Source organism: Marmota monax, unplaced genomic scaffold (genome assembly GCF_021218885.2).
Source record: "Marmota monax isolate L192 unplaced genomic scaffold, Marmota_monax_Labrador192_F-V1.1 WCK01_AAM20220418_F8-fsc00007, whole genome shotgun sequence".
NCBI lineage: Eukaryota > Metazoa > Chordata > Mammalia > Rodentia > Sciuridae > Marmota > Marmota monax.
In genome coordinates this window covers 10,301,484-10,324,590 of record NW_026692781.1, presented here as the reverse complement: position 1 = coordinate 10,324,590, position 23,107 = coordinate 10,301,484, and the positions used below count along the sequence as shown (strand labels likewise).

The window sequence follows — 23,107 nt, the reverse complement described above, 5'->3', positions numbered from 1 at the left end:
AGGAAGTGATGTTTGAGATGAAGATCTGAAGGATGAGTATGTGTATTTAGGGTGATATAACATGATAGGTAGAGTGTTTTAGGCCAAAGAAACAACATTCTTGAAGGCTCTGAGGTTAGCCAGAATATATTAGGTTTAAAGAACTGAAAGAAGACCAAAGACTGGATTATAGAGAAAAGGCTGGGTAGTTAGGCAAATAGCATTTCATGGGCTTCTTATGGTTCATGATAAGAATGTTAGGTTGTATTCTAAAACTAATGGAAGGCATTATAGCCACTATGGGTACAATATGGAGAATAAATTAGAGGGGAATAAGAATGGATCTGGAGTGGTTATTATAGTTGATAAGGAAAGAAATAATAGATGATAACTTTACTTGAGTGGTATGGTTGAAGAGAAGCAGATAGATTGAAACAGATGGATTGAAGAGATTTAGGAGGTTGAATTGATATAATATGGAGAGGCTTTTGGTGACTGGTGGGATATGGGATGGATTATATCAAGGAGAAAACTTGAGTTTATGGCTTGAGAAATTTGGTTGATGTATGTTACTCATCTAAATAGGAAACAACATGAGAAGGAACATGTTTGGTGATCCACTGAGACTAAAATACTACATATATTTCATATGGAGTTGACAAGTTTTAAATGAGTATGAAGTTTAGGAGATAAATTTGAATGGGAGATATAAATTTATTATTTGATAGCTTATAAATGTTAATCAAAGCCATCATCTCTTTATTCCTTAAATATTAGATATCCACAATGTGTTACGGTATTGGACTAGATCCTGATGATGGAGAAAGTAGTAATAAGAATTTTGCTTTTGCTGGGTGGGTGTGGTTTTGCAAGCTTGTAATCCTAGGATCTTGGGAGGCTGAGGCTGGAGGATTGAAATTTTGAGGTCAGCCTCAGCAATTTAGTGAGTATCAGACCTTGTCTCCTAAATAAATAAATAAATAAAGGACTGGGGGTATAGCTCAGTGGTAAGGCACTTATCGGTACCTCTATCCCCAAAAGAATTTTTGCTTTCATGCAGCTTGCATTCTGTTGGGGTGGAAAAGACAAAAATAAAGAAAAACAAACAAAGAAGCAAGCATAGAGAGATAAATGCAATGAAGCAAATAAACAGGGTGATGTGATAAAAATAGGCTACTTTGATGGTCCTGGAAGACCTCTTTTAAGAAAGTGGTATTTGAGTTGAGAACTAAAGCAAAAGAATAACCAAGAAAAAGTTGTAGTTCATGAGGATTATTTATATATTATTCATCATATAATGACACATACAACCATAGATATATTAGTGGCAATACTCTCTAGCTGGTAGAATTTTAAGTAGTTATTTCTTTCTCTATAATTTTTGGTAGTGTTTGAATTTTTATATCATTGTGTTCCTCATTTCCTAAAAACAAAAGTCTAGGAAATCAGGGAAAATATTTTCAACAGAGAATGGAAAATGCAAAGGTGTGAATCTGAAGCAAATATGACTTATTTGAGGGGCAAAAAGATAGGCATATTTAGAATGTATGATGGAAAGGAAAAATAGTTGGAACTGAGCTTGTTTAAATCAGGCAGGATCCAGATTATAGAAGGTTAAGGTTAGGAGTTTGAATTTCATTTTAGGTGAAACATGAAGCTTGTATAGTGGAAGAATAGCATGATGTAATTTCAGTAAAGAGAATCATGCATACTGCCATGTGGAGATTGGGTAAGGGGAGGACAAGAGTAGAAATACCTATGAAGCTATTATAGAAGTTTAGAGATGACACTAGATTAGACTGCCATAATATTGGAAGTCAGCAGATCATCTGAAAATATTTTGGAGGTAAAACTAATAGAATTTTTTTCTTTTTTGGGGGGGTACCAGGATTTAACCCAGGGGTGTTTTCTACTGAGTTGCACCTCCAGCCTATTGAGGTTTACTGATTGATTGAGATAGGGTTGCTAAATTGCTGAGACTGGCCTTGAACTTATGATCCTCCTTCCTCAGCCTCCTAAGTCACTGGGATTACAGTGTGCTACCACACTTAGGAAAATTGATAGAATTTGATGGGAGTAAATGGGAGGTAAAGGAAAAAGATACTCATGTGTTTGGTTTGAGATTTAGTGGAGGTAGGAGCTTTTCTTTGGGATGGCTATAGTGAAAAAAATTCATCTTGAATGCTTGGCATATTTTAAAATTGGAGCTCCTGCTCTTCATACAAAGTTTAAAATAGATTTGTCTGTTCAAACAGGAGAGCTAAAAGTGAGTGCATGCATAATATTGCAGAATAATTGTCTCTGCTAGTTTATTTTCCCTTCTTTTCTTTTGTTTAGATGCTGGCCTCGTACATTTTAGGCAAGTTCTCTATCATTTGAACTACACCACCAGCCCCTCTGCTATTTTCTTTATTTTTAGAAATCTTTTTTAATCCCAGGCATACTAGTGCATTTTACAATGCTGAACCCCTTTTCTTTGTTTCCTTTCTATTTTTTTTTCATAAAAAGTGACTAAAAATAAATTTAAAAAGGGAGTAAGTGTGAAATGTTTAGTAGACTTAAACATTTTTAAATATTTTGAAAAAATTTTAGTTGACAGCCATTTCCATATAGAAATTGATTTTCTGTTTTTAAAGGATTTGTATCAGTTGCAGAAGAATACCTGCTAGGAACTCTGTTCTGCTAGTTCTAATGACTGTCTTCAAGTTGTGATCCATTGGATCTGGTATTGAATTTTTTTTTTTTTTTTTTTTTTTGGCAAATAAATCACATACTAATTTATTTATTTATTTATTTTTGAATGGTGCTGGGATTTAACTCATGGTGTCATGCATATTAAGCACTACTGAGCTACATCCTTAAACCTAATTGTTTTTTAAAAGCAGAAAAATTTTATTTCTTTAAAAACATAACATTTTAAGTTTGATCTATTTTGAGTGTGAAGCTTTTAAAAAATTTTACTTTGTTTCTTTGACTTGTGAGTCACCTGCATTTACAATTTCTTGACTTGTTAAGCTTCAGGGCCATTTCTTACTTTGTCTCATTCACATTTGTGACCTTGTTTTCAACTGTTGCAGCTTCAATTTCAGTAGGCTCTTGACTTTTGGAAGCACAGAGTAGTTATCGAACAAAGAATAGACTTGTCCTCTTGACTGATGATAATCAAGAAAGCAAGAAAATAGAATATAATAATGTGAAAGTGGATGTTGTAATAAATAGACTTACTACAAGACTTTTTCTGTTGTGTGTTATGTAAGCTATTTACCAATCTTATCCCTGGATTTTTTTTTCCTTTGGAAGTAGTTTTGAGAGCTGGACTAGAATTTACTTAAAGTATTGGAGGCAGAAGAAGCAATGAAATGGATTGCTTTACTCTTCACATTTTACAGCTTAGAAATCTGATTATCTCCAAAATGGGACAGTTGTCTCTGCTTTTCTGCTTTCCCAAATGTCTTCCTTGAGAGGTCATGGATCAGGACTGAGCTATTCCAAAACTGTAATTTCTGGTACAATATTGATACTCTACATAATATATTTTGAAATTTTACTATATCTTCTCTTCAGAATGTGATATGGAAGAACTTATTGTGATTCTATAATTCTTTTTCTACCTTTAAGATTGAATAATATATTTATATTTTTCTGATCTTTTCAACTTTTACTGAAATTTAAATCAAAATCTAGATGCCAGATTTATTTCAGATAAATCATAGTGGGGGAAGGATTGAGTTACATTTAGTTTTGTATTTATACATTATGTTGGCAGATGTGCATTTCTTTAGGAGTTGATTGATTTTAAAATCTAAGTGAATAACCATTAAGTTTTAAGTTTTATCTCTACCATTACCTTTTTTTTTTTTTTTGGTGGTGCTGGGGATTGGACCCAGGTCTTTGTCCATATTAGGCAAGAGCTCTGCCACTGAGCTATATTAAACTTATAAACTTTTACTCTTGGATACCTCATTTTAATAAATTATAATATTTTTAGGCATTTCATTCACTATAATTTCAGAGATTAATTTTCATAAAATGTTAACCTTCCCAGAGGACTTACTGTATTTTTCCTTAAAATGGGGCCTTGAGGGAGAAAATTTGAGCAAGGGGATTAAGGTGGAATTAAATACTTCAATAGAAGCACTAGTATCTTTAGTTAAATTGAAAAACCTTAAGGATTGGGCTTTGATCTTACACAGTTTTAGACTTCCCAGGCCCCAGAACCATGAGAAATAAAATCCTATTGTTTATAAATTATCCTGTCTTAGCTATTCTGTTGTAGCAACACAAAACAGACCAAGACAAAAAATTGGTACCAGGATTGAGGTTGTTGCTATTGTAAATACTGGAATTTATGGAAGCAACTTTGGAACTATTAATAGGTAGAAAGAAGCCAGAATAGTTTTGAAGTAAATGATGGAAAAAGCCCATATGCCATGAATGGAGTGTTAAGGGCTATTCTAGGGAGGGCTCAAAAGAAGAGAATATCTGTGGAGAAAGTCCAAAACTTGACAAGAGATTATTTAAGTGGTTGTGAACAGAATGTTGGTAGAAATGTGGTTGGTAAAGGAATTCTGATGAGGTTGCAAATGGAAATGAGGAAGAAGATATAGAAAACTGGAATAAAGACCAGTTACAGTGCCAAAGAACTTGACAGAATTATGTCCATGTACTGAGACTCTATGGCAGGCAGAACTTAAGAGTAATAAACTTACAAATTAGAATAATTAAGTAATTTAATAAAAAATAAAAAAATACAAAGAACAAATAATAAAAGAAGTAAAATGTTCACTTTCAATAAGCTATCATAGTAAAATAATTAATCAAAGTATAAACTATGGAAACAAACAAAAAAACGAGTGATAAATTTGAATATCCAGTAGAAGTTAAATAGATTACATTAAATATTAAGTCATTCTTGAATTCCAGGAAAAATTTCTACTTTGAATATTGTGATCATTTTAACAAGCACCTGAAAACCTTTCTTTATTCTTTAATGCTCTGAAACAATTTAATATTGACATGATCTCTTCTAAAGGTTTGCTAGATACTATGTTTATTTGTTTGGTTTTTTTAGAGAGGGGTTATAATCTAAAAGTTATTTCCAAGTGGTAAATATGTGTTTTTATATTTATTCTTTGTCTTAATTACTATTTTTGTTTTATTGTATCACTTTCAGAGAATGTTGAGTAATATATCTATTTTCAACTTATTAGTTTTTGATGGCATGCTTTTGGTAATTTTTGTGAGTGCTTCATAAACACTTGATGTATTCTCTTTATTCAGGTACAAAGTATTATTGATGAGAAGTACCTTATGTTATAAATTTCCTATATCCTAATAATAAGGTACTTCGACTTTTCCATTTATTTCTTTTAGTTTTATTTTATAAAGTTTATTCTTTGTTATTTGATGTTTAGATATTTCTGTTAATATATTTATTGTAAACACATCCTTTTAAAAGAATTTTATTTCATTTTGTTTTATTTTTACAGTGCTGGGGACAGAATCTAGGGCTGTACACATGCTGTGCAAGTGCTTTACCATTGAGCTGCACCCCCAGCCTTGAAATAATTTTTAATTTTAAAATAATTGTAGATTTTACAGCAAGTTGAAAAAAAAAGTACAAGCAGATGTGAATCATCTTTTTTGTCCATGTTGTATATACTACCTGCTCATTAGTCATTTTGTAGTCCTCTTGGTTATCAGAGCAGTTGTCAAGGCATTTATAGTCCTTGTGTCAAGTAACCTGTATTTTTACTTAATAATGTCTCTACAATGCAGAAGTGGTGTTGAAAAGGAGGGGCACCATGGCATAAAACATGGAAGATTAACACTGGTACTATGTGGCAACACTATAGAAGATATAGAAAAAAATATGGTGTGTGTATATAGAGTTTGGTACATATGTGGCTTCATACATCCACTAAGGTTCCTGGAACATATCCTCTGTGAATAAGAGTATAGTACTTTATGGGACATTTCTGTTTTAGGCACCTTGAGGGTTATGCTTAACCTTTCTGTCTTTAACTATTTTTCCCTTGGTAAGGGGAATGCTTAGTGTCCTTTTTTTTTTTTTTCTTATTGTTTAGGTAGTTTTCCAAGTACTATGTAGGAATTAGCTACTTACTTGATGTTTTCATATCATAAAAGTAAATCATCAGAATATATCTTATCTATTGCTGTGTAACAAATTCTCTCAGAATTTAGCTTAAAACAACAAACATTTATTATGTCTCAGTTCCTGAAGGGCAGGAATGTTGGGAGTAGCATAGTTGGGTTGTTCTGGCTCATAGTCATTTGTTTTTATATAAATTGGAGTTAAGATGTTGACTGGGGCTGCAGTAATCTCAAGGTTTAACTAATCTGTACAGTCACAGCAGATGAAGTCATTGAAGAACACATTTTTCTTCTGGAGGTATCTAATCTCCAGTTATATTGCTAGACACTTTGTTTCTTTTTGCCAGCATCAGCATTGGCTTTTGCCTGATTTTTTTTTTAATTTTTATTTTTTTATTTGTTTTAATTAGTTATATATGACAGTAGAATGCATTTATGCACTTTGATATATCATACACAGATGGGATATAATTTCTAATTTTTCTGAGTGTACATGTTGTAGAATCATATTGGTCATGTAGTCATATATATATATATATATATACACATAAAGTAATAATGTCTGTTTCATTCTACTATCTTTTCTAACCCTACATCCCCTCTCCTCCCTTTCCCTCCTTTACTGCCCTCTACCTAATCTAAGGTAACTCTATTTTTCTCCAGTATACTGCCACCCCCCACCCTCCCATAGTGAATTACCACTGCCTGACTTTCTTTATTCTGTGTTTTGACTATTTGTTTGAGATCTTTTTTTTTTTTTTTTTTTTCCACCAGGTCATGTCTTGTAAGTCTGTGTTTGGGTTCATTTTTCTTTGCAATATCCAAAGAATCCTAAATCATGCCAAAGTCAGTTGTTTTGCCATCTCCAAAATGGGTTCTGAGTCCAAATACAAAGATAATATCTGGTGTAGTCTTATATATTTTCGCTAATTTTTTCTGTGTTTGCTTCTAACTCTCACATATACACAGTTGTTAGCAGGCTTAGTTTCTTTGCTGGATGTTTACCACACTTTTGTTCTTCACCGTACAGGCTTTTCCATAGACTTCCTTGGTTCTGCCCCCATCCAACCCCCTTTTTGTGGTACTAGGGATTGACTCCAAGGTGCTCTCTATTGAGCTACATCCCTGGTCTTTTATTTTTAATTTTGAGACAGGATCTTGCTAAATTGCCGAGATTGGCCTCCATCTTGGGATCCTCCTGCCTCAGCCTCCTGAGTACCTGGGATTACGGGTGTATGCCACTGTATCCAGCTTTCCTGACTATTCTCATGTCATGGTAACTGACTTTTATTACAGCAAGTAATCCAAGAAAGAGCAAGACAAATGAAAGAGGAGGCTTCATATGGAAGTTACAGACTTTTACAAATTTATCTTGAAGTGGCATACTATTTCTTCTGTCATATACTATTGGTCACATAGACCAGGTTTGGTGGGAGAAGACTACACTAAGACCTGGACACAAGGAGAACAGAGATCAGTGGTGGCTACCTTGCAGGCTGACTCCCTGTTTTAGCCATTTTTTTCACTGCTATGACCTAGAGACCTCATGAGAACAACTTTAATGGAGGAAACACTTATTTTGGGGCTTACAGGTTCAGAGGTCTCAGTCAATAGAAGGCCAGCCCCATTCCTTGGGGCTTGAGGTGAGGCAGAACATCATGGCAGAAGGGTGTGGCAGAGGAAAGCAGCTGGGAACATGGCACCAGGAAGAGGAGAGAGAGAGTGAGAGAGCTTAGTGTGTGCACACTCAAGCGCTCCACTCAACAGGAATAAAGTATATACCCCAAAGGCAAAACCCCAGGGATCCACCTCCTCCAGTCATACCCTGCTTGCTTAGGGTTACCAGTTAATCCCTATCAGAAGATTATAAATCCAATGATTAGGTTAAGGCTCTCATAACCTAATCCGTTCACATCTGAACTTTCTTGCATTGTCTCACACAATGGCTTTTAGTGGGGACATCTCATATCTAAACCATAATACTCCCCAAAATAACAATGCTGTATTTTAGAATGAATAATATAATTTTCATACTTATATTCTGAATTTATATCCAGATGTAATAATGTATTTTTATTTAAAACAAGTAATGTTTGTATATTTCTGCCACGTTTTATAGAGAACAATGTTTTTTTGCTGTATTTATGTTGAATTTAATAGAGGACCTTGACTAATTTATGATTAGGATTATTTTTTGAGTTTCTTTTAATTCTTTTAATATTACTTGATGTCTTACACTAATGCAAGGCCTAAAGAATTATTCTTACAACATCTTTAGAAGGAGGTATTTAGCAAGATTTCTTAGCAAGTATTTATTTGAAGGTAAGGTTTTTTGTTTTGTGTGTGTTTCTTTCCCCGGATAGCTTACTCTATTGAATAGAGAAGATTTGGTCAGTGTTAAATAGTAGGAAAGGAATAGCAACTTACAATAATATAATGCTGTTAAATTTGTAAAAGCCAAACATTCTTGCCCTGATACATGATAAAAAGAAAAATATTTTGGAATTGATACTTGGTAAGAAAAGATTTTATAATATTGTTCTTATTCTTTTAGGGGGTTCATGGACCCCTTTTAAATTGATGAAAGCAATGATTTCTCTAGAGAAGTGTATTCAGGCACACCAATGAAATTTTGCAATTCAGGGGCCCTTTTAAAAGTCCATTGGTTTCAGGCTGAGACCCCCTCCTTTTAAAGTAAAGATATGCTTCTGATGTTATATGACAGGAAACAGTACTTCTGATTTTCAATTTATAAAGGGAAATAATATACGTAACTGTGGAAATAGATGTTTCTATTTTATATGGTTTATAATTCACCTACCCTAATGATTTTTGTTTCTGAATTTTGCTTCCCCTTTAGCATCTGGAGCATAAGAACAGTGCTTATTTTCTTCTTTTCCAAGAGAACAGAAAGAAATAGTAAGTTTAAATTCCAAGTTTTTATTACCGAAAAAAACCCTGTTATGTAGGTACCTATGGTTTTTAAGGCAGGTTGTGAAATGTTATATTGAAATGTTGATGTGGTAAATATTGAAGAATTTTTGCTGTAAAACATGAACAAGGTTATGAATGATCTGGATGGTTCTATTATTAATTTGTGTTTTTTTCTTTTTTTGTGTGCAAACATAATATTGAAAGTTGAAAACAGAATTCAAAATACACTTTAAAATTCATATGCATTTATTTAAGTCACATTATGTTTGGGTTTAAAGGTATGGAAAGGGTAATATCAAATTTTGTACTGAGTTAGGGTTAGATAACTAAGATTAACATGGAGAAATATGAATATTCATAAGAAAGTACTTTTGAAAACACAGAAATATACAAAATATGAAACAGGGAAGATTAAAATGTGAATCATTAATATATATTTTGTAAATATGGGGACACATGAATGAATCCTATATATGATATATTGTGTTATGTATGCAAATTTAACGGTGACCATATAAAACAGAATTCAAAATACACTAAAATTCCTACTCAGGTACATGGATTTAATTCACATTAGGTTTTGATGTAGAGATATGGAAAAGTTAATCAAATTTTGTACGGAGCTAGGATTATGGTTCAATAGTTAAGATTAATATGGGAAAATATGAACACACATAAGAATGTGCTTGTGAAAATGTGTAAAAACATGTAAATATATAGGATCTAACAAAGGAGAGATTAGAGTGAATTTTATGAATATTTATTTTGTAAGTATAAGGATGCTAGGATGAATACTATATATGATATATTGTGATATAATTTATATTATTTCTTTTTTAAAAAATATTTATTTTTTACTTGTAGTTGGACACAATACCTTTATTTTATTTATTTATTTTTATGTGGTGCTGAGGATTGAACCCAGGGCCTCGCATGTGCTAGGCAAGCATGCTACTGCTGAGCCATACAAACCCAGCCCTGTATTATTTCTTATTCAGAAATTTTAATAAATAAAACATTTATTTAAATTGAGACATATTTACTAAATTCATCTTTATAGGAAACATTGGTATAGAGTAAATTATACTCTATATCTTTTGACTTGTTCTGTCCATTACACCACTCTCTTTGACCTCACAGCCCCTTGACTTTTGTTTTAATTGAAATATACAAAGAGTGATAAAATCTGCTTCTGAAAAGTTCTATATACATGTTAGTTTTTAAAGATTTTTCAGTCTCAAATGTATGAATTATAAGTAACTAGAGATATACATTTCATTTTAAGTTAACTTTCTGTATGATGTGCTTTTTGTCTTTTTTATTTTAACTTTTCACTATATAAAAACGCACTGAATAATATCGTGAACCCTTGTATACCTATAACTCATCCTAAACAGTTATCAACACATGGTTTATCTTGTTTCTTTTTTATCTTTACCAACTTCTTCTCCTGTACTATTATTATTACTTTTTTGGTGCTTGGGGATTTGAACCCAGGAACTCATGCATGCCAGGCAAGAGCTTTACCACTGAGTCATATCCCCATTCCCAAACCACCTGTATTATTTTGAAGTATATTCCTGATATATCTGTCTACAGTGGACTCATAAAAAATATTAAACTCAATGCATTATCTTACTTAATTCTTAATATCATAAAATGTCAAATATAAAAATATTAAATTTCTGATTGTTTCATAAATGTTATTTGCTGTGCAAAATATTTTGTCGGTTTGACCTATGATCCATGTAAGGTTTGTACAAATGTAAGACTTTCAAACTGCCTTCCTTGCTCATGATCTCTCTTCTCAGTTTAGGGCCTGTGGTATGACTCTTTTGCCCCTTTCCTCATCCTATTTGTCTGGCAAACCACATTCTGTTTAAATATAATTATATGTTTAATCAATGATTGGTAAACACTGTTTAAATACATTTATGTACTTTATCATATCAGAACAGCTAAACTTGTTAGAGGAAAATCACACAACATACTGACCAGACTCATTTTAAATAGATTGTAGATATCAAATATACAACCCACATTGGTTCTATTTTAGTTCCTTAGTAAATTCACTTTTTTTCTATTGGATCATTCTTACTGACAAAAAATCCTGCCTCGGTACACCTGTAGAAAATAGGGGAACTGTCCTGACCCCGTATTCCTTTTAAACTACCACCTATTTCTCTCTTTCAAAATAAACTTTCTTTTTCTTTTTCTTTTTTTAAATTTTTTATTGTTGGTTGTTCAAAACATTACAAATTTCTTAATATATCATATTTCACACTTTGATTCAAGTGGGTTATGAACTCCCATTTTTACCCCATATACAGATTGCAGAATTACATCAGTTACACATCCATTGATTTACATATTGCCATACTAGAAACTTTCTTAAACAGTTGTCTATTTTTGGTAGCTCTTTTTCCCCACACGTATTCCTTCTCAACCTATTTTGTTTAGGTTTTGCTTCCACCGCTTTTTACTGTAGTGGCTTATTTCAAGGTTGCTAATGATCTGTTTCTTGTCAAAGCTAGTTGTTAGTTCTCTTTTCTCATTCAACTTGATATCTTAATAGCATTTGAATTAATTCAGTTATCTTCTCTATTCTTAAAGCATTTGTATCTTTAAGCTTCTTTGACACTTCACTGATGATTTCCTTCTCAGTATTATTTGCTTGTATGTGTCTCCTCTACTAAAATTCTATCTTTGGCTTTTTTCTTTTGGTAATTTGTTTAGATACATGCTGTCCAATAGAACATTCTATAATATAAAAGTAATCTGTTTTTACTGTTCAATATGGTATCTGCTAGTTATTTTTCTTGAATTGTGGCTAATGCAACCGTAGAATTTGATTTTAAGTTTTAGTTTCAATCAGTTTTGCCGCAGTCTGGCTGGGCACAAATCACGAGCCACTGAAGCAGGAACAAACTTTATTTTTAAACTGCAGGAAAACACTTCACACAGCTCCCGGGGAATCCTCCCGAACGCGCCAGGAGGCTTGTCCAGGAACCCCCAGCCGGAAATATCTCTCCCGGAAATCCCTCCTCCTGCACTTCCCCAACCAATGGGAACTCTCGGGGAATCCCCGGAAATCCCCATGAGAACTCCAAAATAGTGCGAGAACTCAAAAGTTGCGGCAGAGGCGGATAGTAATGCCTCGCCTGTCAATCAATACTGTTGGCAAAATGCCAGGGGCCATACAGACTCGGCGGTGGCTCTCAGCACAGTTTAAATAGCCCCATGTGGCTAGTGGGTATTATATTGGACAGTGCATCTCTAGGTGATTTTATCCACTCCCATAGATTTAAATCTAAGTCTGTGGTTCAGTCTGAAGGCTTATGTACCTAGCTGTTTAATTGACATTTTTACTTGGGAATCTAGTAGGCGTCTCATACTTAACATAGCCAAAACAGAATTATTATAGCTTCTCCCCTTTACTCCCACTCTCCCATATGTGCTCCTTCCTGTCCCCATCTCAGTAAATAGTTATACTATACAATTATTTGTTAATATCCATTAAGTAGGTTCTTCACACTAACAGAATCAATAGAGTCTGTCTGTCTCTCTGTCTGCCTGCCTGCCTACCTACCTACTTACTAAAATAAGGAATTGCCTCATGTGATTATGGTGGCTGAAGTTCTTAGATTTTTAGTTAGCAAGCTGGATATCCAGGAAAACAAATGGTTTAGTTCCATTCTAAGTCTGAGAATCAAGAGTACAATGATGTAAGTTATAGGCTGAAAGCTGGCAGGTTTGAGACCAGGAAGAGCCAAAGTTTCAGTTTAAGTCTGAAGGCAGGAAGAGATAGATTTCCCAATTCAAGGTAATTAAGCATATGGAGTTCCTTTTTACTTAGGGAGGATCATCCTTTTTGTTTTATTTAAGCCTTCAACTGACTGAATGAAGAACATCTCATTTTAAGGAAGACAATTTGCTTTACAAAGTCTTCCAAATGTTAATCTTGCTTCAGAACACTCTCACAGATATCTAGAATTGTGTTTGACCAAACATCTGTACACCCTATAGCTCAGCCAATAAACACATAAAATTATCATAAGATCAAAAATATGGGAGTCATGCTCTTCATTTTTCTTTCACATTCATTTATTTACTAGCAGGTTACATCATCTTTACCTCCCAAATTATCTTGAATCTGACCAATTCTCATCTTTTCTACTACTACAGTTCTACTTTAAGCCATTGTCATAACTTCCTTCTACTACTGCAGTGGCATCTTTACTATTTTTTTTTTTTTTTTTCCCAATTGGGATTGAATACAGGGCCTTGCACATGCCTGGCCTGTGCTCTGCTACGGAGTTACATGCCCAGCCCCTTTTAAAGTTCTTTCTTTTTTCAAAAAATCATTTATTTATTTAAATTTGTTATACATGATAGCAGAATGGATTTCAATTCATAGTATACAAATGGAACACAATTTTTCATTTCTCTGGTTGTACACAAAGTAGAGTCACACCATTAGTTTCTTCATACATTTTTCCTAGGATAATGATGTCCATCTCATTCCACCATTTTTTCTACTTCCATGCCCCTTTTAAAATTTATTTTTGAAACAGGATCTAGCTAAGTTGCCCAAGCTGGCTTTGAACTTGTGATCCTCCTGCTTCATCTTCCTGAGTATCTAGGATTACAGGTGTACACTACTGTGCCTGGCCCTTAGTCTATTTTTAAGGTATAAAGCAAATCTTGTTTTTCTTTTGCTTAAAGGTCTCTATGGCTTTTTGGTTGTAACTGGAATAAAATCTGAATTCTTCCCCTGACTTTATGATTTATATTCTTTTTTCTGACTTTATGTTCTTTCACTTTCCTTTTTTTTCACTTTTGCTTTGTTTATACTGGTCACCTTCTGCTCTGCAAATGTATTTCTGAACCTCGGTTTCCTAATTTATAAAATGGGAACAGAAATATTGATTTTGGCAGGACTGTTACTAGTATAAAATATAACTATGTGAAAGCATATAAAAATTGCAAGGTGTTATACAGATGTGAGCTGATTCTTATTTTTCAATCTTTATTCTTTTAATTTTTTGTACTAAGTAAGTTAGGACCCAATACAATATTGATTTGAAATGGAAATAGCAGCTGTCTTTATCTTGTTCCCGGATTTCAGTGGAAATGCCTTTAACACTTTATCATTAATTATGATATTTACTCTGGTGTTTTAAAATACTGATAACTTTATCAGATTAAGGAAATTAATCTTATAATACTGCTTTCAGTGATATTTAGTGTTGTAGTAGATGGTGAGATGGTAGGAAGAAGCTTAAAACAAATATTCTCTGACTTCCTGGAATAACAAAATAGTAAATGATATAAAAACATTATTTCTAAAGAATCCTCAAGAATACTTCTTTAAGGAAATTACATGTTTGAATATTTTAACTTATAAACAGGGAAATCTGGACATGGTTATTATATAAAAGGATCACACATACATATATTTTTTTGCTTCAAAATTTATCTCAGAGGTCCTTTTTATTTTTTGAAACCTTACTAAGTTGTTGGAATAGGCATTGCTTGTACACTTAAAACAGATTTATAAAAGATTTTCTTATATTCTTACGTTTTTTAAAAACATATTCAGGTACATGGTATATTTTTAAAATTCTGAAGTTATTAGTTGTATCCTTGTTTATTGTTGTCTGTTAGATTTAGTTAGTTGAACCCATTATAGATTAAAACAGGGGTTGGCAAAATTACAGCCTGTGAGTCAAGTCCTGTCCACCACTGTGTATAGCTTGTGATCTAAGAATGATTTTTATATTTTAAAATCTTCAGAATAATTAAAAAGAACCATAATATTTTGTGATAGTGATATAATTTTATGAAATTCAAATTTTTGTTTTTATTGGAACATAATCATGTCATTCATGTATGTGTTGTTTATATAACTGCATTCATTCTATAGTGGCAGAATTGAATAGTTGTGTTAGGTTGTTCATGTAGTTCTTATCACATTATAGAACTGTTGTAGGACAAGTCATATCTTATTTCAGGTTATTCCATGACAAATCACAGTGGTGCATTTATAACTTGACAGTATATTAAGTGCAACATGTATTTGGTGTACTATGACAATTTTATTTATTTTTATTACTCATACATATTCACCATATACTTTTAGGACACAATGGAATATGGCCTATTATCAAAATATAAAGGCATTATAGTTGTGCTAAAAGAATGCAGCAAGTATTGGTACTACCATACTAAGTACCCATCATGATATTCTCAACTCACAGAAAAGCAATGGTCATAAATGTTTGAAAATTAAAAATGGAGTATCTCATTATAGCAGAATTTCTTCATAAAAAAGTGAAACTATGGTTTTAGCCAAAGTAAGTTTCTAAGTGGCTTGTTTCTGAAGCATGGAAAGCCATTTACTGATGGTGAGTTAATTATATTGGTTTGATTGCAGCAGCAGAAGAAATGTGTTCTGAGGAAATTAAGACTAGTAGCCTTTCTGTAAGAACAGTTGCTGGGAGAATTTGAGAAAATTGGGAACCATGTGAATAGTTGATTAACAAATGAGGCAAATGATTTCAAGTGATCTTCCTTGGCTCTTTATGAGTTGACAGATATTACTGATACTGCTCAATTATAACTTATTTGAGGAGTCAACTCTGAGTTTGAAGTGGCTTCTAAAAAAATTCTGTGTGGACCAACTTCAAGTGAGAATATTTTCAAAGAAATTAAGAAGACAATAATTTAATTCAATCTAAAGTGGAATCTGCCAAGATGTGTTACAACTATTGGTGGTAAAAATATATATGAAGAAGAAAAAAGCTTAGCTGGACAAATTTGCAAGACTCACAAAGCTGTAAGGTGTTTAAATTCTGTGTGTTTTCATTGTATTACTTTGTAGAACCTATTAGAATCAGTCATTGTGTTACAGTAGTTTATTTGTTAAATAATTCCTTGGGGCTCTAGGTGAGGCTGAACATAATGGTAGGACAGTGTGGCAGAGGGAAGCAGCTCACATCATGATCATGAATCAGAGAGCTCCACTGGCCAGATACAAACATACCCCAAAGCCTCCTCCAGCCACACCTTACTACTTTCAGTTACCACTCAGTTAATCCCTATTAGGGGATTAATTCACTGATTGGGTTAAGACTCTTACAACCTAATTATTTCTCCTCTGAACCTTCTTGCATTGTCTCAACACATGAGCTTTTGGGGGACACCTCACTTCCAAACCATAGTAACATGTTAAGCAAGCATTCTACTGCTGAGCTACAACCCCAGCCCTTTTTATTCTGTTTTGAGACAGAGTCTTCCAAGTTGCACAGACTGGCCTTGAACTTGAATCCTGCTTCAGCATCCCTAGTAGCTGGGACTGCAGGCATGTCCCATCATGCTCAGGTTGATAATGGTTCTTAATGAATTCATCCTAAGATTGCAAGGCAAGACAATGCATACATGCAAAACGTGTGCTGAGCTAAGTCACTTAGAAAGTAATAACATTGTAATGACAAAATGTAACTTTAAAAAATGCTATGAAAAGGTAAAAACAGAAGCAAGTTCTATATTTCCATACATATTTATAGCAGATGTATTATCTAAGCTCAAACTATAGTTCAAATGGTGTGTTTTTCAGATCTCAATGAAAGTATAAAGGAAATTTCCATATTTATAAATCCATTTAATTGTATAGTTGAGCTTCTGCTAGTCTTTGATTGGAAGTCATTAATTTGTAGTGTGATGATGTGCTAAAAGACAAATATTGAGTGTAATAAACTTTTATAAATGCATTCTATATGATGAATATGCTCAATTAAGATCATATGTTCATGGATTGATATCAATATTTGGCAATAGGTAGCTATGTGAAAAACCATTTTTAAAAATTAAATTTATAAAATCTCATTACAGATCAGCAGTAAGGGGTCAACATATATAATCAATTATGATGATAGAGAACATTGACTTTGAACCTCAATTCAGTGAAAGGTTGTCATCCCACATTTCAAAATTCTGCTCTTACATTGATAATCCTGTATTACCAAAAAAAAAAAAAAAAAAATTAAACTCAAATAGACTAGGAAAATATTTGAGTGTTGTTGTTAAAATATTTGTGGATTTTTTTTCTTGTCTTTTTTGCTTTAAAAGTACAGACACAATTTTGCCTTTTGGTGCATACAGGCTAAAATATGTACTGTCAGGACTTTTAAGGAAAACGTTTGCTGACCCCTAGATTGAAGGATTAATACTTGGGTTGCTCTTATCTAACTAAAAATCGATATTCTATTTAAAGATATCAGCAGATTTTTTTCCCCCTTTAGTAACGTCTGTTAGGGCATGAATATATTTTGAAAAAATTTTGTAATAAAACCATCTTTTTATATGTTTGTGTTTCTTTGAATTTTTACATACTTTGAGTTATTTAGGTGTTTGCTACCCAAAATTTTAGTGAAGAGATAATAATTATATTTATACATTTAATTAGAAATTAGAAACAATTACTTAGGTCCAATTTGATAAAATGTTTAAATCCTGTCATAAGTTTTCTTTCCATATGGGGTAGTATTCCTATTTATACATGTTAAATATTTCTAGAGGAAAAACTGGAAAATAATTTGTTTTAAAAAATTTTTTATTCTTGTTAGATATACATGACAATAGTGTATTTTGACATATTATACATACATGGAGTATAACTTATTCTAATTAGGATCCCATTCTTGCAGTTGTATACAATATGGAGTTTCACTGGTCATTTATTCATACGTGAACATAAGAAAGTTATGTCCAATTCATTGTACTGTTTTTCTGATATCCATCCCCCTCCCTTCCCTTCATTCCTTTTGTCTAATCCAATGAACTTCTATTCTTCCTTCTCCCTACCTTGTTATATATTAGCATCCACATATCAGAGAGAACATTTAGCCTTTGGATTTTTGGGATTGGCTTATTTCACTTAACATGATATTCTCTAGTTTCACTCATATACTGACAAATGCCATAATTTTATTCTTCTTTATGGCTTGAGTAATGCCGCAGTCCGGCTGCAGCAAAATAACCGGGGAGCCCCGGGACATGCCCCGGTTATTTTGCTTCAGTCACCATCCAGACTTGTTTACGAACTCTAACATTCCCCTGGCAAAATGCCAGGTGTTATTTTGACTTGTTTACAGACTCTTACAGAGTAATATTCTGTTTTTTTTTTTTGTGTGTGTGTGTGTAGACATATGTATGTGTGTATATACATGTGTATACATATATATATTGTGTATGTATATATGTATATTAATATACACACACATATCACATTTTCTTTATTCATTCATCTGTTGAAGGGCACCTAGGTTGGTTCCATAGGTGTAGTTAAGGTGAAATGAGCTGCTATAAACAGTGGCTGCATCGATGTAGTATGCTGATTTTTAGTCCTTTGGGTATAGATCAAGGAGTGGGATAGCTGGGTCAAATGGTGGTTCCATTCCAAGTTTTCTGAGGAATCTCTATACTGCTTTCCAAAGTGATTACATCAGTTTACAGTCCCACCAGCAATGTATGAGTGAGCCTTCCCCCTCCCCCCCCCCATATACTTGCCAACATTTACTGTTACTTATATTCTTGATAATTACCATTATGATTGGAGTGACATAGAATCTAAGTGTAGTTTTAATTTGCATTTCTCTAATTGCTAGAGATGTTGAACTTTTCTTCATATATTTGTTGACCATTTGTATTTCTTCTGTGAAGTGTCTGTTCAGTTCCTTTGCCTATTTATTTATTGATGGGTACTGGGGATTGAACTCAGGGGCACTCAACCACTGAGTCACATCCTCAGCACTATTTTTGTATTTTATTTAGAGACAGGGTCTCACTGAGTTGCTAAGCACCTTGCCATTGCTGAAGCTGTCTTTGAACTCGTGATCCTCCTGCCTCAGTCTCCCGAGCTGCTGGGATTCCAGATGTACGCCACTGCTCTCAGCTCTGCCCATTTATCAATTGGGTTATTTGATTTGTTGTTGTTGTTGTTAAGTTTTTGAAGTTCTTTGTATATCCTGGAGATTAATGTGTATTTGAGGCATAGGTGGCAAAGATTTTCTCCCATTCTATAGGCTATCTGTTCACTTTCTTGATTGTTTTCTTTATTGTGAAGAGTCTTTTTAGTTTGAATCCATCCCATTTATTGATTCTTGATTTTACTTCTTGCGTTTTAGAAGTCTTGTTGAGGAAGTTGGTTCCTAGGCTAACATGAGGGAGAGTTGGGCCTACTTTCTCTTCTAGTAGGTGCAGGGTTTCTGATCTAATGCCTAGATCCTTGATCCACTTTGAGTTGAATTTTTTGCAGGTGAGAGATAGGGGTTAAATTTCATTATGCTACATATTTTCAGTTTTCCCAGCACCATTTGTTAAAGAGGCTATCTTCAATGTATGTGTATGGTGCCTTTGTGTCTAGTATAAGATAACTGTAGTTATGTTTCTGTGTCTTCTGTTCCATTGGTCTTCTTGGTGCCAATGCCATGCTGTTTTTGTTACTGTAGCTCTGTAGTATAAATTAATGTCTGGTATTGTGATGCCTCTGCATCACGTTGAAAAATTAATTTGTTAAACAGACATAAGTATCTTTGAAATGATTCTTATGTTCCATCATGCCAATCTAAATAAGTAGGCATATCTTAAAATGTTTAATTTTGAGAAGTTATTAGTATTCCTTTCAGTCCTTCCTCAAGCACAGTAATAAAAATTTACAAAGCAGGGCTTGGTATCACATGCCTGTAATCCTAGCTACTCAGGAGGATACAACTGAAGGATTCAAATTCAAGGCCAGCCCGTGTAACTTATTAAAAGCCTGCCTCAAAAAGAAAAAAAAAAAAAGGTGGGGGTGGGAGGGGGGCTGGGGAGGTATCTCAGTTGTAGACATTTGCCTAGCACATGTTAGGCTCTGGGTTTAGTTCCCTTACCAGGAAAAAAAATTTTTTTTTATTGAAGATTTTCTTTATTAATGCCTAGCATCTTGAAGATTGACTAACTTTTTAAAATCTATTATACACATTTCCTCATGAACAAAGCATTTTTATTATCAATGTTTGAAAAATATTTGGTATTTTATAAATTAATATGGATAGAATATTGAAAGAGAAATGATAGAGTGTATTTCAGAAAATATTTAAATATATATTTGTACATCATTTTAAATTTGAAAAGGTGTTTCTTGCTACATAAAGTCCATTGATTTTTTTTTCCCCTAAGTGGCTTGTAATTTATAATGTAGGCAAAAATATGAAATATGTATGGGTAAAGACTGAGGTAATTTTTGTCTCTACACATTAGGTAGATAAAGAGAAATCTTAAAATGGGAAAATTTTCTTGTTATTACTTAATATATTATTTGACATGATTTTTTTCCCCTCATATCTAAGTATCTTAATATCTAATTTAACTTTGATATAAATCTTGTTTTCTAGATGAAGCATTGGATGATTTAAAATCCCAGAAGAAAAAAATAGTAAGTTAATTTTTATTTAAAGTTAATTTATATAAACTAATAAGTTAGAACTGGATAATTAATGTTTATATGTTATAACTTAATGACTCTCCAAGGAACAAGTATGCTTTTAGATAGCATTTTAATGATGAAGTTAAATTACAAATATTTTCTATAGTTGGATGGACTTTTGAGATTCGGAGAATCTGTCACTTGGAAGCTGAGATGTAAGTAAATAAATCATATTGAAGAACTAAATGAGGCAGAGAAGGTAAAGAGGTAGCTGTCCAGGTAGTTTATTATAGCCTAAAATGGACTAAGTAGCTACATATGTCAGTTCTTCAATTATTCTTAACACCATAAGGTCAAGAGACAGAATCAAGATTGGTTGTAAGAGACAAGTTCAACATGAAATGTCTAAATTAGGGGGGGGGAGAGAAAAAGAAAGAAAAAAAAATTTTTTTTTAAGCATTTTCTGCTTTCTAATAGCAGTGCTGATCACATGGACATCTATTGTTGTCAGTTAAATACCTCCTTTGTGGTTTAAGAAAGAGGTCCCAGAGTAAGAGGAAGGGCTGTCGGTATTTAGAAGGTTTTGTTTTTGGTATTTGGCTTGGTGATTTCACCTACCATTTTTAAATGTTATTTTTGAATTATGTGATAATTACGATAGTATCATGTTACATGGAAGCTGATTTAATCAGGTATAAATGATCGGTTCAATGTATTTTTGTATACTATGTAACAAGTTGTGTTAACTAGGTTTCCATCATTATAGCAAAATACTGAAATAACCAACTTAGAAGGAGGAAAGTTTTATGGTGTCAGAAGTTTCAATCCATGTGAATAGGTAATAAAAGACACTAGTTGAGTATTTTAAGTAATTTAAATGTTAAGTAATTTTAACACTGAAGGGATTTAATACTGAAGGGATTAATACTGAAGGGATTCCTTATCTGTTTGTTTGATTCTTTTTAATGTTTTATAAGCTGCTTATCAATTGTATTGATAGTTTTGATAGTCCTACAGTAAGTTAAATAAGTATGTATTAACAAATTAATTAACTGTATCATAGTTATATATGTATAGGTATATATGTATGTATGGGGCACAGGTAGAGTACAATAGTCTTTGAAATTTCAGACATTCACTAGGAGTCTTAGAACATATCCTTTGTGGGTAAGGGAAAACTACTCTAGGAAAAGAAAAAGAGAGAGAGAGAGAGAGAGAGAGAGAGAGAGAGAGAGAGAGAGAAAATGTCTTAGTGATGAGAAACAGCCCAATGTCAGTAGTATCACATGATCAGAAAACACAATTTTGAAGAACATGTGATTGGCAGAAATCTCTTTAAGAGTAACAGAGCTGACATACAGGAGTCTGTGAAAGGGCAAGCCAAGCTATGTTCTACTTCTTTAATAGCCCTTGAAGGAATCATGGCATAAAAGATACAGTCTGACAACAGTTGGGAAATTCAGGGTTCAGTAGCTCTGTATATTTAAATGATTCTAGAAGCTTTAACATTACAGAATACTTCAATATGGCATTTCTTTTGCAGTATGACTAAAAAATAGATTGAATCTAACTCACTGTATTAATAAGAGAGCATAATTTGCATTGACTTACTTGACTATTGGTTATAATACTGCTCTATTGGGAGCTAATCCCCCGGTCATTACTGCTCAAGCCTGGAACAGAGATGCTTTGTTGGTGTAGCTTTCTTTACACTTTGGAACAATAGGTGTTAAGGTTAAATTAGCAAACCAGTGATCAAGCTAGCAGTGAGAGGCAAAAGAAGGACATTGTTTTTGAGCAAAAGCTAAACATAATCAAAACTGATTTTTGCTTATGGATATTTAGTTTAAATGCTATACTTACGGTTTTAAATATACTTCTATTGTTGAAATACCTGCAGGAAAAATAACTTATTGGGGCTGGGGCTGGGGGTCAGTGGTAGAGCGCTTGCCTCACACGTGTGAAACACTGGGTTTGATCCTTAGCACCACATAAAAATAAATAAAGATATTAAAAAATATATATTAAAAAATAATGGTCTAAAATTATCAAAGTCCCAATCCTTCTCTTTCATTAATAAAATTAATGAGTTTACATTGTTACTTGATACCTTATTAAAGGCGATTTCCTAAGGGAAATGCACTAAGTGGATGCACTTTTAATTTGACCAGTCAATGTGAAGTGTAAGAATTTTTTTTAATCTGAGTAGATTTGTTAATGATATTTGAAATTTATGAAAGTATAATTTGTAATGATGAATATGAATGGTCAGTTGATTAAAAAGTTAAATTATTTAGAAAAATGAGTAATATTTCTATGTCTTAAGGTTTAAGAACTTAATGTTAGTATTTATTACTAATGAAAATAAGGCTAGGAATTAATCTTTAGTTATCTAAAAAGTTCCCAAGTCTGGGTCTGTACATTTTGCTGCTCACATGTTTGGTGGTTCTTTAAAAATTTTTGTTTTTTCCTTTTTAATCACTAAGTAATCTATGCAATATATAATCCTTCTGTATCCATGATTATTCCTACAAAACAGTTCAAAGTCAAGATCCATCAATGTATAACTCAGAATTAACCTCTTTAAGTGATTGCATGAATGTTCTATGCTTT

The 23,107-nt window shown here is 33.0% G+C and overlaps 1 protein-coding gene across 2 annotated transcripts in view; it reads left to right on the top strand.

The window, feature by feature from the left end:
• The window catches only part of Lnpk (lunapark, ER junction formation factor), a 68,283-nt gene that overhangs the window by 10,555 nt on the left and 34,621 nt on the right, over positions 1 to 23,107 (top strand). For both annotated transcript variants that reach the window (XM_058580218.1, XM_046447514.2), the window contains exons 5-6: positions 8,954 to 9,012; positions 20,463 to 20,503. In XM_058580218.1, the coding sequence (XP_058436201.1) occupies positions 8,954 to 9,012; positions 20,463 to 20,503 (100 nt within the window). The remainder of the gene's footprint in view (positions 1 to 8,953; positions 9,013 to 20,462; positions 20,504 to 23,107) is intronic.